The following is a 15,801-nucleotide window of genomic DNA, read 5'->3' as shown; positions in this document are numbered from 1 at the left end:
GCTTTGGATGAAAGCCAAGTCTTTAAATAGCACTGGCCATCAGCAGAAATCCAAAGGAGTGGATAAAACTCAGATTAATAGAAAGAAAGAAAAACTCTCCCCATTTCCATGGCGTTGGTCTTAAGTACCTGGCTGGGGGTCTCCCTCTTTGCCTTGCTGCAGAGGAGTTTGAAAGCAAAGGCCAGTTTCTATCCTGCTAATTAGGGGCTGACCACAGCTCTGGGCAGCACCATCACGCCATACCCTGCACGCCCTCACCATGTGTCTGCAATGCCCATTGTAACCAAAACCAACTCCTCAGCTTCTCTCTCAGAAGATAAGCACAAAACCATTTCTGAATGGTGAGGAAATGCACCAAAAGACAAGCAGAATAATTTACATACATTTGATGTTCAGCATAGTGCATCTGTTGCATGGTTTCCATATTCATGCCATTCTCAGCAGAGAGTCATTTGCTTTGTGCTACAAGACCATACACCCTCAAGCCGCCTCCTTTTCTCCCCGTTCACTTGCTCCTGTATATATTAATTATTTAAATAGGATTTCTTCCTGGTTTCCTATCCCCATAGAGTAATAATGATTTGTTCTATCAGCCCTCACAGTAGGTGGATAAACATTACTGGCCTCATTTCATGCATGGAGAATCTGAGACAGGAGGGTTATGCACTGAATGCCATCGCAGAGAAGAGCAGCTGTAAACACCAGTTTTGGCACACAGGAATTTCTTTGTTGCCTCCCAGGTGCATGCTGTGCTCCCGCCCATGCCATTAAGCTTTTCAAAACTGAAGGACAGCATAACCTTTGAGGAAAAAAACAACAAAACCAGACCTAACAGGCACTGTGCTCATCGTGGCCACAGTGTTTTTTATTTACAACAGAAAAATATGTATGCTCAACTTTGGATGTGCGTATATGTCTTTTCTATCTCCTGATGCACTTTGGTTGCTTGTACGCGTGTAAATGTCTGTGGGTTGAGGTGTGCAATTATGTCAGGACGTCCCAGATGGGAAATTTGCTGTCATTAAATGCCTGGTGAGACACAGGTGGAGGAATACAAGACTAGGCCACCTTGCAGAACAACTCAAAAATAAGACAGAGGGAGGGGGCCTGTGGCTGCCCAAAGGGCTGTGGAGGGTGGACACGATTTCTTGGCACGGCTGAAACAAAGCAGCCTGACCTCGCAGCACCTCCATAATCCTTCGCTTACCCAGGGATATCCAACACCGCCTTGGCTGGGCATTCGGGCGCAGTCATTAAACAGCAAGGAAGCTGATGGCAGCTAAACCACCTGACACATGTGAGGGTTTTACTTGCTCTTTCAAATGTCAAAACCAGGTCAGAACTATGAGGCAGCAAAATTAGACTGGGAAAAATCCTCAGGGCGGCAGCTAATGCAATTAGCATAGCTGGGAGCTGGTGAGGCAGAGCGGGCAGCCGTGCTCCCTTACCTCAGCATGGCCCCACAGCTCCCCAAGGGTTATCTGAGGCCAGAGAAAGAGCCAGAGACGATTCCCTAGCTTCCTCGCAACCTTCCTGCTCCCTCTTCCTTCCTAAAAATGTCCCTCCCTGAGGCTGCACATGACTGATAAGTTAATAAAAGGGGATTCAAGGATTCAGTAGATCTCTTCCAAGCCCTTTATCCCATAAAACTTACAAATCTATGCAGAGGAAGGTAACATTTCAGTGTTAAATTCCCAACCTCCAGCAGTCCTTGGCTGAAGGGCTTCTTCCTGAGCCAGAAGTGCTTAATAGCCCTTTCTGTATTTTTTTCCATGACTCCTTCTAATGGCTTTTGCAATAACCTAAACTTTTGGCATCCACAGCATCCTTGAGCAGTAGGTTCCACAATATAACTATACACAGGGTGTTGAAAGGAGCCTTCTTTTGTCTCTTCTGAAGCTGTCACCTCATCATCTTCTTGATGTTCCCATAGTTCCTGTATGCTGACAGGCAGTGAATTATTGACCTTTTTTTAACTTTCTCAGTGCTGCTGTTAATTTCAAAGACTGCCATCATATCCACCACCTCAGATATCTCTTTTTAAAGGTGGTGTGTCCTATTGCAGTTTATTATTTTGCTCCTTGCCTCTGTTCTTGGTACTGTTACTATTTTTATCATGCCCTTTTGACACTGGGAGGCCAGAACTGCACATGGCATTTGACATTTGGGTATACAGCAGTTATATACAAAATGTGTATATATATATATTTACTCTGTGTCTGTGTGTATACAGACATATAAATGGCAGGGATGTTTCTGGTTTTATTCTCTATTTCTTTCTTAAAATGTCATTAACAGTTTAGTCTTCTGATCGACACTGAGAACTGCTCTTATGTTTTCACAAAAGTATCTATTACCACTTCAGGCAACTCTGCCCTGAATTGTATTAATTAGTTAAACTGGTTTTTATATGTAAAGCTTCTTGGTAGAAATACAAGAGCTGGGCTGGTTCCTCCATTTCTCCTCTCTGCCTACAGTATGATGGCCCTGCAGATAGACTTCCATGTGCCCACTGGCCCACTGAAGGAACCAAACAGTGAGGAACATCCTGATTCATCCTGTGTGAAACTACTGACAAATAATACAGAATTTTTTCAGATAAATATGGAAACTGTGCAGCCAAGTGTCCACGTAGAATAAGGCAGACTGAGCTCCATAAGGATCTGAACATCAGACAGACCCTTAAATCCACTTTAATACAGGTTATAATCGGTCGTGTATTTACAACACTCACAGGGGAATGGGAGGACCCAGCCCCCAGCTCCGTAAATATTTGTTCTGCAGAGGAGGATGGAAATCTCCATCATCGGGAGATCTGAAAAACAAGGTAGTCAAACATCTCCCCAGAATGGTGCATGTCTAACTAATCCCCTTGATGCAAGAAGACTGGTTGATTGACCTCTCAAGGTCCTTTCCTACCCTAATCTTAAAGTGCCAAAGATTATCAGCCATCTCACAGATAGATAATCAGATCAGCCCTTATTTTCTCAGGGCATATTTGTGGGGGACAGTTTGCAAAGAGCTGCTTCTACCATCCTTCCTTTAAAATCCCCCATTTCACAATGGCTCCTACAGTACTGCCATACCTTTCTAAAATAATATAAACCAGAGCAATTCAAAATCACTCAGAAGCTGGATGATACTTCCTAACTCTCCAACAGATCCTTTGTTGCTCAGGTCCCTTTTTGATTTTCACAGAAAGGGAGGATATTGTAGACACAAAATACTTATCAGAAAATAAATAACAATTCTGTCGTGGGATCTTTGAAAATAACAGCAGGTTTGTATTTGTAGTTGGCAAGCATTATGAACTTAAGGTACTGGATTACTGTTTAGGAAGCTGTTTTCCAAAGTGCAGTCTTTTAGTCCTGTTTCCTGCTTTCCCCTACAGTGTTTTAAAGTGATGCTTTGCACAACTGGGAGACCAAAAGGTTGATCTACCCATTTCCTTATAATGCCACCTTTATTCCTGCCATTCTCCTGGATCATCTGCAGCAAGTTTTGCTTTATAAATGTAACTGAGGGTGTTCCTTATTTATTACCTGCTGGCAAATCCAGTGCCGGAATTTTAGGAATAACACCGTTAACATGCCACATGCTCTGATGATTATTTCTCTGTTGACAAAATCGAGAGCTCACACCGCATAACAATGAACTAAAAAGCACACAGCGATGGGTTAAAATGGCAGAACTCAATTTCAGACTTCAAAACATTTGTGAGGCAAATGCCATTTTGAAAAATGGCAAGTGAGTGAGTTCAGTACAGCAGGATTAGACCTTCTAATGGTTAAAAACTCAATAGACCCGAGCTCATCACATGAGGATGCTAATTATCTGGAGAGAATGGTATTTGTGTGCAGCATCCAACTGGCCAGGAGCCCAAAGAGGTTGTATCAGTTACAGGCCCAAGATCAAATTTTTCTTTCGCTGGTCCCGGGTCATTCCAGGTGATATGGGAATGATACCAAAACCAGTGGAAAAAGCTCTGGCCTCCTACCAAGGTGAGTAGAGCCCTGCTTGCCATCCACCGGCTCCTGTCCTGCCATCTAGTGGGGTGTCTCCGCATGTCACAAGCACCCAAATAAGTAGAAAATCTTACATCTGGAGGGCGAACTTGGAGATCTAGTGGGGGCAGAGTCATCTTTGAGTCTTGTCTATGGGGATCACTAAGTTAACTGAGGGCAAAGTGCAGCTCAATGTCTTTGGGGGGGAAAGTAGGCAGAGGGGTTAGTTGGCCTTAAAAAAAAAATATCTATTCAGCTTTAGAGGTGTGTTCGTAGATAAAAATTGTGACTTTGGCTCAAGTTGCAGTAAAACCAACTGTGGTGTGAGACAGAGCCATGGGTGGCCTCGCTGGGTCCCTCTTCCCACATGTCTCAGCAGTTGCATTTGCATTCAGGCCCTTCCCTTGCTCTCCTCCTGCAGCCATGCTGTACCTTGCTGGTCCCAGCCCTGGCTCGTCTTTGGACTTTGGTCCCACTCCGCTGGCCTCACTGGGGCACTGTGGGACTGAGCCCGTGCTGGGGAGGACACTGCCACTGCCTGCCTCACCACCACCTGCCCTCCTGGCTCCCCTTCTCCTATGTAGCAGGCACTGCTGCTCCATGAGAAGTCAGATTCAGCTCACTTTACAAAGGGATCTAGCGGTGAGCTGTCTCTACTGTGGAGGTTAAATAGGATTAATTCCACCCTCATTCTTTTCAAAACAATTGAACCAGCCAGGCGTGCGTTGATTTTGTTTTTGTGGATGAATTTATAAATCTTCTGCTCTGCTGTAAGAGCAACCAGAGAGATCTAGGCTCACTGCCCACAGATTAAGCCGAGTCTGAGCACTGCAGGCACAAGTAGTTAAATCACTGCTCCCCGTTCCCTTAGGTTTGGCACGGAAGGAGCGCTTTCTGCAGTGTATCTCTAATCTGAGTCAAAGGACTGTACAACTCTGTATTTAAATAGGACTAAAGTAGGGACTCGTATCAGGATTAAAGCTCTGGGCCCTGCAGAACCTGAATGCCTCTCCCTCTGTGCACATGTGATTTCCACACAGACTTATCTTGCCATGCAGGGCAGCAAACATATTCCTCTCTGACGACGTCCCTTTTCCAAACTCTCTTGTCCGTTATGAATAGGGATACGAGGATATTATTTTTATCTCAATTGTGTAACAAGTCTAAACAGGTGTAAATGACAGCCCATAGTTCATCTAAGAATCACTGGGTGACACAGAATAGCACTAGAAAAAACTTAGAGGCAGTCTGTCCCTCTGTTGTGGGGCAGGATCAGCTATTATCTGTGTCACTCATGGTGGATCTAACATGCTTTCTGATCTCACCTGGGCAGGTTTCTAGCCTATTCTCAAAAACCTGCAGGGACAGAGAACTAGGTAGACAGCCAATTCCTTGCTTCTCTATTGACAATACTGGAAAGCATTTCCAATGCCTAAACTAAAACTCCCTCACAGCAAAATAAACCAACTCATATTCCTTCTACTCATTCCCACTGCTCTTCTGAACCCTTGCAGATTAGTCCATACCTTTTTCAAAGTGTGTTGCTAAAGCTGGAGTCAGTGCTCCAGGAGGTATTAGCACCACTGAACAGAGCTCAGCCCCTCATAGCTGAAGGGGCAGAAGACAGCAGAAGTTTCTTACACATGACATCACCACTTATATATTCCAATATGGCGTGGGCTTTTCTTAAAACAGGTAAGACAGATGATATTAGGAAAAATTTCTTCACTGAAAGGGTTGTCAAGCACTGGAACAGGCTGCCCAGGGAAGTGGTGGAGTCACCATCCTTGGAGGTATTTAAAAGACGTGTAGACGTGGGCATGGTTTACTGGTGGACTTGGCAGTGTTAGGTTGATGGTTGTACTCGATGACCTCAAAGGTCTTTTCCAACCTAAATGATTCTGTGATTCTGGGTCAGTGTTGGATCCGCCAGTCCCCCAGGTCCTTTTTGCAGAACTGCTTCCCAGTTCTCTGTCCTGTGTCTGTAGCTGATCATTTCTGCTCTGCACTCAAGAGCATGACATCAGAGCAGCCATATGGAGTGCAGCATCAGCTCAGCATCCTTTGGCATTTGCCAGCAGCGGAAGCCTAGTGAAGAGCAGAGGACCAGGGCCAGTATAAAGCAGCACTTCCTCCAGCATACCCTCTCAGCTTCTAGCAGTGTGTGGCTCAGAGCTTGCCTGAACCTTGAACTGCATCTTTGTGTTTAAAAGCCTTTGATAGATTTTCCTTTAGTAAATGTGTTTGACTGTTCATTGATGCACTGGGCTTCTCCAAGTGCCTTCTAACAATTCAGGCCATTTGTCCAATGTGTCGAGATAATTTTTTAATTCTAATCTCAACCTCTAATACACTTATGGTCCTTCCCAACCTAATCTTGTCTGCAACATTAATAAATGCACCCTCTATTCCAGCATTCAGCACATTAGGGAAACACTGAATGGTAGCAGACCCAAAAAAAGAGCAGGCGTTTCTACAGCAGTTCTTTTAGTCACTTTTAGTTCTTTTAGTTTACAAGGTCACTAAGTCTAAAATGTAGCTGCAGCTTTGGGCAACAACTTGCTTCAAAGTTCTTATCTTGGCAATTCCAGTCCTGTTTTTCTTGAAAATGCACTGGTTGCAGAGCAGGCTGACACCATCCCCACTGGCAGGGGTTTAGGTAAGCTGAACTGGTGCATGTAATGTCACAGATAAAAAGGCTTTTTGTTACTGTGCAGTGACCTCTCTGTCTGTTTGAAGGAGTGCAGCCAGCCATCAAGCAAAACAGAGCTGCGGGTGTACAGCCAAAGAAGATGCAGAGGATTTTCACGGACCTGTCTGCAACAGGAAAAATTGTAAATACTGTAAACAACAGGGCAACAACACCTACATTTCTTCTGAGTGCAGGAGGGGTTGTTGCGGAACTGAAGACCTTGCTTGTATTCCAAAAAGTGATGCCTTTGTCTGGGATATCTTCATTTATTTAATCCAGTCTAATGTATTCTATTATGTGTGAATAGATCAAACCAAATAAGCTACACTGATGATCAAAGCTCAACTCTTTCAAGTACCAATCTTGGGATCTGGGATTCTGGCTTAGTACGCTGCCAATGTAGATCTAAATTACGAATTTTGGCTCGAGATCCAAAAGGCTCCAAGGATTGCCAGGGCCTGAAAGGCTGGCTATATTATGTAACCTAAACACACCTGAAAGACTCAAACTGATGGCCTGGCTTTCTGAGGTCAATTCCCAATTAATAAGAAGGTTTAGCACCTAGAGATCAAATCTTTATTGCCCTGAAACTCCCTGGGGAAAGAACTTGAACAAAATCAGATGGAGCTACAGTTTCCATCTGGGTGAGTGGGATGAGGGGCTACAAAGTTGCAGCTCCTGTTTCAGTCCTAAATTCCAGCCAGATTTGTGAAGGCACAGGTTAATCACGGGCTTGTCATGCATCCTCTCTCCCAGTGCAAGAGCCTTCGTGCCAGCAGGCACACTGGGAAAGGAGCACTGGGCACAGATTGCTCTCTGCAGTGCCAGGTCTCACTCAATTGTTCAGTCTTCAATTTTCCAGTTTCTCTCTACCAGGCTATGTACATATTTTTAGGACCCTCTCCCTCACATCCAGCAAATAATGTAAAATATCACCACTATTATGTGACTTTCACAGCCTTTTACGAAGGTTAGAAGAACACATTAGTGCTGTCCCTTACGTCATAGTCCAGCCTCACCTATTATTTATTTCCACTGACTGCACCTGACAGGACACTTAGCTGTAGGCACAATCTTCTCCCTTTTTATACAGCCCAATGGGAGTTGCCACTGGGCTGAAAACACACTGTTTACTTAGAGGAAGAACAGCGAAGTATCAGCTGTCATCTGCCATTTTAATCCAAGACACAAACAATTAGTTGAGCACAGTCATATCCAGATGCTAATATTTGATGGAAGTGAGTAACACTGGAATAATTCACGACTAGCTGAGATGTGACTTCCATGAGAAAAGCTTCTTGTGAGTCTCTGCAGACACCTGCCTAGAGAATACTCCTCAAATGATATTAAAAGCCTCCTCTATAAAAACACAGGACTTCCATCAGTCCTTGGGGATCAGTCTCCAGAGATGAGAGGCACTATCAGGAAAACCTGTCACATCATTTTAGATGTCAGTCGGCACCTAAAAAGACCCTGCTGCAGAGGGACAACCTTTTTAACCTACCACTCTGGAGTGTATTAAGCCTGGGTGGACATGAGTGGTGCTTGAAGGGGCTGCCTGCACAGAAAGCAGGTGAGAAACACTAAGGTTTTCTTCAAACAATGCTGGTTTCTGGAAAAAATAAATAATTTTTTTTAAATTAATGCATTTTCTAATCTAGTTCATCACAAAGTGTCACCACATTACATAATTATCTGTTTACATGGCATCACAGGAAATTTTCAGCACTGGTACCTTAGTGAAGTGCTTCTTGCAAAGCCTACACCACTTAAAATATCACTAATGTAGTCCTGGGATTTGTTCAGGGTTGTCTGGGTTTAAACCAGTTTTGAAAGCAACTCAACTTAAAAGGATGCAAAACTTTGTCATGTCAACATTCCTAGTCTCATTTAAAGCTTTTTCAGCTTGATACTGATTTAGCTTAACTCCACATCAAATTGGTGTTCACATGGGAGCCTTGACCTATTTAACCAACAAATTTTTAAATAATATCTCCCATTTCACAGCTGCTAAATGTAGGCAAACCAACCTGAAGGTCCACCTACCTTAGTGATTGTGCCAAAGGGTTCCTACCCTGACTCCAGTAAATTGAGTCAACCGCTGAATTTGCAAGAGGTTTCAATACTACTACAGAAATATTCACTTTTCTAGAACAATCTCTTTAAAATAAAACCAAATTGACGCACACCTACTAACTGGATGTTTTTAGCTGCATATTACACCATGGAGAAGGAGCCAAATGTTCCCCTGTCACTCAACCCACTGCTAAAGATGTAAGTTGCTCTTTTTCTACTGCAGTTTGTAAAAAGAGGGGCTGTAATTTATCAGGCCAGCTGCCACCGAGAGAAACCAGATAAGCTTATGGGCAGAAGCCCCTTCTTCAGGTCTGAAATAGCAGCAGTAGTCTTAAAGGTGAAAACTGGCAGAGAACGACTTCTACATTTAATTAGATTACGTAAGCAGCTAGACCATCTGAAAAAAAAAAAAAAAAGACTAAAAGACTGATATCTGGAGCAAAGGAAGAGATAGCAGGGAAGGAGGAGATAAAATGCAAGCTCCTCTGGCACACAGGATGAAAGCAATGAGTAATTTACTGCCTGAGGAGGGTGTAGGACAAAGAATTGTATCCTGTGCCCTGGTGTCTCTGTCAAGTTGGGGATGGTTAGCAGCATTAAGCATTTTAGGTCCCATTATGTCTTTTGAAGGTATTTTGTCAATGGCCCCTAAGCAGCTGGGTTCAAGGGAGGTCTACATTCATTTCAACTGTGACAGGCTGCTGCAGAAAAGTATGTGCAAGGGGGAAAAAAGAGGTCTAGGCATTGCTGTACTTCTGCCTTTCATTTCGACCCTGACTGCTGGACTTAATCTCTCTTATCTGTGGATAACTGAGAAAAACATACCTGTAAAAATAAGAAAAATATACCTGCCCCATCCAGTCCTCCTGTACGTGTAGAAGTGGTGTCTCTGAGCATACCCAACTGGATTTATCTGAGGGAGCAATAGCAGGATCAGTCTAACAGCTTCTTAATGATTTGTGCATTAAAAATAATCAAACATTTATTTGGAGAAGGCACAGCACTCAGTACAGCGCATACATATCATGGTCTTTACAAGGTGTCAGGAGCTCCTCAGCAGTGAGCACATCGAAGTAGTCATTACAGATGATGGAGATCACAGGGAGGTACCCTGTAGGTGAGAAGGCAGCAGCTGGAGGCAGTCAGGACAGCACTTTATCGGGCTGTTAATAGTGTGAGCACAGCAGATGACATGGTGGTACCCCTGACTGTGGTGGGAGACACAGCAGTGCTTCCTCAAGATGCTTGGGAAAGGCTCGGAGTACTTCTTGAAAACTGAGCTTGTGCCAGAGCTGAGGAGAAAGATTCATGCCCAGGTCAGTGAATCACGGAATGGTCAGGGTTGGAAGGGACCTATGGAGCTCACCTAGTCCACCCCCCTGCCAAAGCAGGTTCACCTAGAGTAGGTTGGACAGGAACGCATCCAGACTGGTTTTTAGTATCTCCAGAGAAGGAGACGCCACAACCTCCTTGGGCAGCCTGTTCCAGTGCTCTGCCACCCTCAAAGTAAAGAAGTTTTTCCTCATGTTGAGATGGAATTTCCCGTGTTCCAGCTTGTGCCCGTTGACCCCTGTCCTGTTGCCGGGCACCACTGAAAAGAGTCTGGCCCCATCCTCTTGACGCCCGCCCTTTAGATATTTATAAGCGTCGATAAGATCCCCTCTCAGTGTTGAAAACAACAATCAGCAAGAGGAGGAAGACTACAGCCGCTGGGCAGATCTGCCAGTCAGCGCAGAGCGAAGCCTACCACTGCCACAGCCCGCCCTCATCCCCTGCCCGCTCAGCACAGGCACAAACCCGCCCTCCCGCCGTGTGTGTGTCTGGGGCGGGGGGAGCCGCTTTGTGCTCCCCTCACACAACGGCCGCTCTAACGGCCTGTAACGGCCGCGCGAGGGCGCCGCGTAGGGCGGGAGAGGGGACGGGGGGACTTGGGGGGGAGAGGCGGTGTGCGCGCATGCGCGATGACGCACCGGGAGGTGCCGGCTATATGAGCTCCGGCAGGCGCTGACTCGGCCCTTTCCGCCTCGCTCCCGCCCGCTCTCGGGTCGCTGCGCAGAGACCCGCGCCGCCACCGCCGCGCCGCCCTCCCCGCCCCTTCGCCGCCGCCATGATCATCTACCGGGACTGCATCAGCCGTAAGGGTGGCGGCACGGGGGAGGGGGCCGGCGGTAGGGGGTTGCTCGCTCGCTCGGTCGGGGAAAGCGGCTGGGCCGAGGCCTGGGCCCGGCGGCTGGGCCCGGCGGTGCCGCGCATGTGCAGTGCGGGCGGCCGCGGCGACGGGGGGGAGGGGGACATGGCGGGGGCCGCGGACCGCCTGGGCTAAGGCCGTGGGGCCCAGGCTGGAGCGCCGGGCTCGGGGGTAGGGGGCGACGGGAAGCCGGAGCGGAGCGTGGCCCGGAAGGGCGGTGAGGGGAAGGTGGCGGCGGGCCGTCCCGGTGGTGGGGAGGTGGAGGGCGGAGGCTGACGCGGCGGCGCCCGCCTGTGTGTGTCTGTCTCCCCGCAGAGGACGAGATGTTCTCGGACATCTACAAGATCCGGGAGGTGGCGAACGGCCTGTGCCTGGAAGTGGAGGGGAAGGTGAGTGGCTCGCCCGCCCCCAGGGAAGGTGGGGGGGTGACAGGCCTCGCTGCGGTGACTCAGGGCCCGGCCGCTGCCTGGAGCCGGGCCTGCCGGGCCGGTGGCGGAGGCAGGGTTTGGGGAGAGGGGGCTGGATTCCCTGCGAGGGACCCCAGAGGGGAACACCCACCACGGCCTGGTGCCTATGGCCGAGGCAGGGCCGGCTGCTGCCCCAAGTGGTGCGGGAGAGAGCCCGGGGCAGGCAAGCTGGAGTGCAGCGCTGGTGGTGTAATGAAACTGGTCAGGCACTGGGAGAGGAGCCTGGCTTAAGTAATCTGTGCTTGGGCTGCAGTCAGACTCCTTGCACTTAACTGTGGCTCTGAAGTCATGCCCTGCTGACAGGTCATAGATGTGTAAGAGCGGTAGCATTAAGATTTTTGCAGAGCCGTTAAGTTTTTTGATGTCTCTAAATCTAGATGGTCACCAGGACAGAGGGTCAAATTGATGACTCTCTAATTGGTGGCAATGCCTCTGCTGAAGGTCCTGAGGGAGATGGAACAGAAGCCACGGTCATAACTGGTGTTGATATAGTAATAAACCACCACCTTCAGGAAACCAGCTTTACAAAAGAATCCTACAAGAAGTACATCAAGGACTACATGAAGGCGTAAGTGTTGGTAGGCTTTTTCTTTAAATGAGACTGTGAAATGTCAGTTGTTGAGACTTTAAAAACAGTGTTGAACTTTATTCCTAGTAGGTGTTAGTTCTGATACAGGTGCCAAACTGGCTGTGAACTTCAACAATGTCTTAATACTTGGCAAAACTGAAGCTCTAAAGAATTGATACTGGAATATCTAAGTTTATCTTGGCTGAGGTAGAGGACCTGATCACGTGCTTTGGATGTTATTTGTAACCTTGCTGTTTTCTTTTGGATTCCTCTATGCCAAACATTCATGTGGAAGGGGGTGAGGTGGTGAAGAAAAGCTTCCTGAAGCTTTTCTAACTTCACAATTTAAATGTCAAAAATAATTTGTGTGAATGGAACTTTCTGCTAACTCAGGGTATAATTTCTGTTGCTCGTGATTCGGTGGGTTAGTATTAAAGGTGAAAATGCTTTGTGATACTGATAGATAGCACTCTTGGTGCTATGCAAATGGCTTGCTAATTTTTGTCTACCACTAGCCTAGAAGTAAAATGAGCTTAACATGAGTGGCAGACACTGTTCTGCTAATACGCTAGCAAAATTAAGTTAAACGTTGGGGGCTTTGGGAGGGAGAGGAGAAAGGCAGCAAAGCCAAACAGTTTGTTAGTAATTCTTTCTGCTATGATGTGATGCTGCACAGTGAAGTTACTAAGCTAGAATGTGTTTTCAGAGCTTTTTTTTTTTCCTTGCAGAATCAAAGCCAGACTTGAGGAACACAAACCAGAGAGAGTAAAGCCTTTCATGACAGGGGCTGCAGAACAAATCAAACACATCCTTGCTAACTTCAAAAACTACCAGGTAATGAAACTTGCATCTCCTTACAGCAGCATTGCAGTGATACAAGCTGTGATTGGTTCATCTGCTGAACTAGCTTGTTAAAAGTTTTGAGGGCTCCTTTTGTGAGGACATCTAACTTGACCTTCTCTGAGAGTGTTAAGGGCTCTGAGACTCAGAGAGGAGAAATAGCGAAAGACTATTGTTTGGGGATTTCGTTTCAGCTTGCAATGCTTGTAGTTAACTACGTTTGTAGTTCTCACCGTTTAGGAACTGTGGAGTTAAAGACTTGCAAGATGGATCACTTTTGCCCCTGCTGTGTCTTACTCTGCTCTTTGTAGCAGTGTGTAAAGTTATGTGGTACTAAAATGGCCAAGCTGCAGAAAGCAAAATCCGTGCAGCTGGTCAGGGAGACTTTTGAACCAAACTTGGAGGCGTTGTAGCTTTCTTGTATAAAAAGGCACTTTATCCTGTTAATAGCTCATTAAATGTCTCAGTAACGTGTTTCTCTGAAGTTCTTTGTAGGAGAGAACATGAATCCAGATGGTATGGTGGCTCTCCTGGATTTCCGTGAGGATGGCGTGACCCCATATATGATTTTCTTTAAGGACGGCTTAGAAATCGAGAAATGTGTAAGTACTGATCTGGATTGGATGAATGTGCGTAACTACATGAGTAGCTCTTTCTTTCAATGCATCACTTGTTCTGTTGTATCCCTGTTAAAGTTGAACAGTAGCTGCCAGTTTAAAAACTTAAAGTTCATGTAAGTACAGCCTAATTGCTGCTTCATGTTATATAAAGTGGCTGAAACTTCCCTTGTATACTACTGTTCAGTTATGCTAAATGCGGACTTAGTTTCACTGCCGTGATTCATGGTGACATAATGGCTAAGAAATGCAGAAGGAATTGTCTCTGAGATGTGTGTAATTGGTAATGGTTTAAACTATTAGATTAAAGACAGTGTCCTCTGAAATGGAGCAATTCTACTTTGAATCCCTCTTGTGGGGTTAATTCTGAAGTACCTTATATGGTCACGTTCAGTTGTCTTTCACTTAATCTGATGCCCTTATTTTGTTATGCAAGAACTGCCTAATTGCCCTAAATTTGAGAACATGGTAATATTTGACTGAGTACTTAACCTTATTCTGTCTGGAATCTCCAGCTGCCTGAGCTCAGACAGCTCCTGTGCTCCGCTTTAACTACTCTACGTTGGAATGTGGTTGCAAGGGAACAGTATTTGAACCTCAACACTTGCATTTTTTTACTTATTCGGAGAGTCATGGAATTCACTGCAGACTATTGGATTGGGTCACCAATTGCTTTGCCCAGTCATTGTGGACTTATGAAGTCTGTTTATAGCCAGCTAAATTTATCTGTAAAGCCTCTTACAGACTTTCTGGTATGCAAGTCATGTAAAGATGAACCAATTTCTAGGGTGGAGCAGTAGCCTAACTAGGGCAACATGTATTGGCCCCAAAACAGCACTTTCTGTAGCATGACTGAAGGGTGATGTCCGTCCTGGGCCTGAGAGCAGGCGGTTGCCTGGAAGGTGCCGCCTCGGAGCAGAAGCTTGTGTGTGTCTCCCCTGCTTGTGCAGACCTTTTTGATTTGTAATTTGGATAACCCCATCTACTTCAAGATAGGGTAAAAGAATAGTAGCAGGGCGTTACAGTGGGCAACAAACTGTTCCAGCTTCTTGGTACACCTCTTCTAAGAGACAGCACGTACATTGTAAGCTTTAGTAATTGTTTAGGACGTGCTCTTATTTGAGAGGAAATCTGAAACTTGGTGTGTCAAGCAAAAAAGCTGTGAATGAGTGTCTTGTCTGGCTTGCTCAGCAGCTGATGCCAGTTGCTCTGCACGATTGTAGAAATGCTCAGCATCCTCTGATAGACCATGAGCACTTGCACTGTTGCTCTCTGGTTTGCACTAAGATGCAAAAATAACTTCCTTGCGCTTTCTGCCTGCCTGACTGTGGCAGCTCAGATTGAATTAGGGAATACACCAATAAGTTACAGAAACTTACACTGACTGTCAAGACCTTGAGCTAACACTTGCTACTCTTGTTTCAGTAACGAATCAAACAGTATGGTTTTGGATCACCCGTCTTCATAGCTGGCTGCTGTTTCTTCTTCATCGGCACAACACCAGGAATTGGCAATGTCTTAACAACTGGACTGATGTCATCTTGAGCTTTATTCACTTATTTTGACCCTGATTTGGAGTGGAGGCATTGTTTTAAAAAGAAAAAAAAAAAAAACCCAAACATCTGTCATGTAGGTTGTCTAAAATAAAACTCATTTAAACCCATTCTAGGTGATGCCTTTTGGTCTATTGTGTTTCTTAGGGTGACTTGCAGGAGAGATTGCAGCAGGATGTTTGCCTGAGGATTTGGTACTGTCAGTAGTATAGCCTGGCGCTAGCGCACTGCACCTTGACTGTCTCCAGACAGACCTTGTGCACTTTCTACCTGTGACATTGGAATGCAAGAGCAGGCTGAGGGGAATAAGGAAAGTGTAAGAAATGTCATCGTGGTGGAGTGGACCCTCTTCGTCTTTCATGATTGTAGAGAGACTGCTATCTCTGGAAGATACCAAAATTAATAATAAAAAAGCCCCACAACAGAATGGAATATGTGGTACTCAAGCTGAGTGCTGGCTGAGCTGCTTTGTCAAACAAGGATACTAGAGTCTGTCCTCAGTTGTAGTATAACTTCAGGATGAAGGTAGGATGGATGGGGCACTAGTCTAAGACCAGCACTCTGTTGGCCTAGGTAGTGGGAACATCATGGGGAGGAGGTGAAATCACTGCACTTTCCAACACAGCCTGGCTGTGGTACTGGCTGCTCTGTATTTGACAGCTGTTAAGGAGCAGATTGACTAGAACTCAGTCAAGTTAGAGGATTTGGGGTTTTTCTGTACTTGCCTTTGCCTTGGGGAGGTAGATGTGGAAATGGCCTGGCCCTATCCTAGGTTTATTACAAGGCAGGTGCTTTG

The 15,801-nt window shown here is 45.9% G+C and overlaps 1 protein-coding gene across 1 annotated transcript; it reads left to right on the top strand.

Moving 5' to 3' along the window:
- Window positions 1-10,755: 10,755 nt before the first annotated feature.
- On the top strand, window positions 10,756-15,116 carry TPT1 (tumor protein, translationally-controlled 1). Its single transcript, XM_082497401.1, has 6 exons — window positions 10,756-10,907; window positions 11,276-11,349; window positions 11,805-11,995; window positions 12,724-12,829; window positions 13,321-13,437; window positions 14,878-15,116. Exons 1-6 carry the CDS (start codon window positions 10,880-10,882, stop codon window positions 14,878-14,880), a joined length of 519 nt encoding a protein of 172 aa, XP_082353527.1. The 5' UTR covers window positions 10,756-10,879; the 3' UTR covers window positions 14,881-15,116.
- Window positions 15,117-15,801: the final 685 nt, after the last annotated feature.

This window comes from Vanellus vanellus, assembly GCF_965231255.1.
Source record: "Vanellus vanellus genome assembly, chromosome: 1".
NCBI lineage: Eukaryota > Metazoa > Chordata > Aves > Charadriiformes > Charadriidae > Vanellus > Vanellus vanellus.
This window is presented reverse-complemented; position numbering and strand designations above follow the sequence as displayed.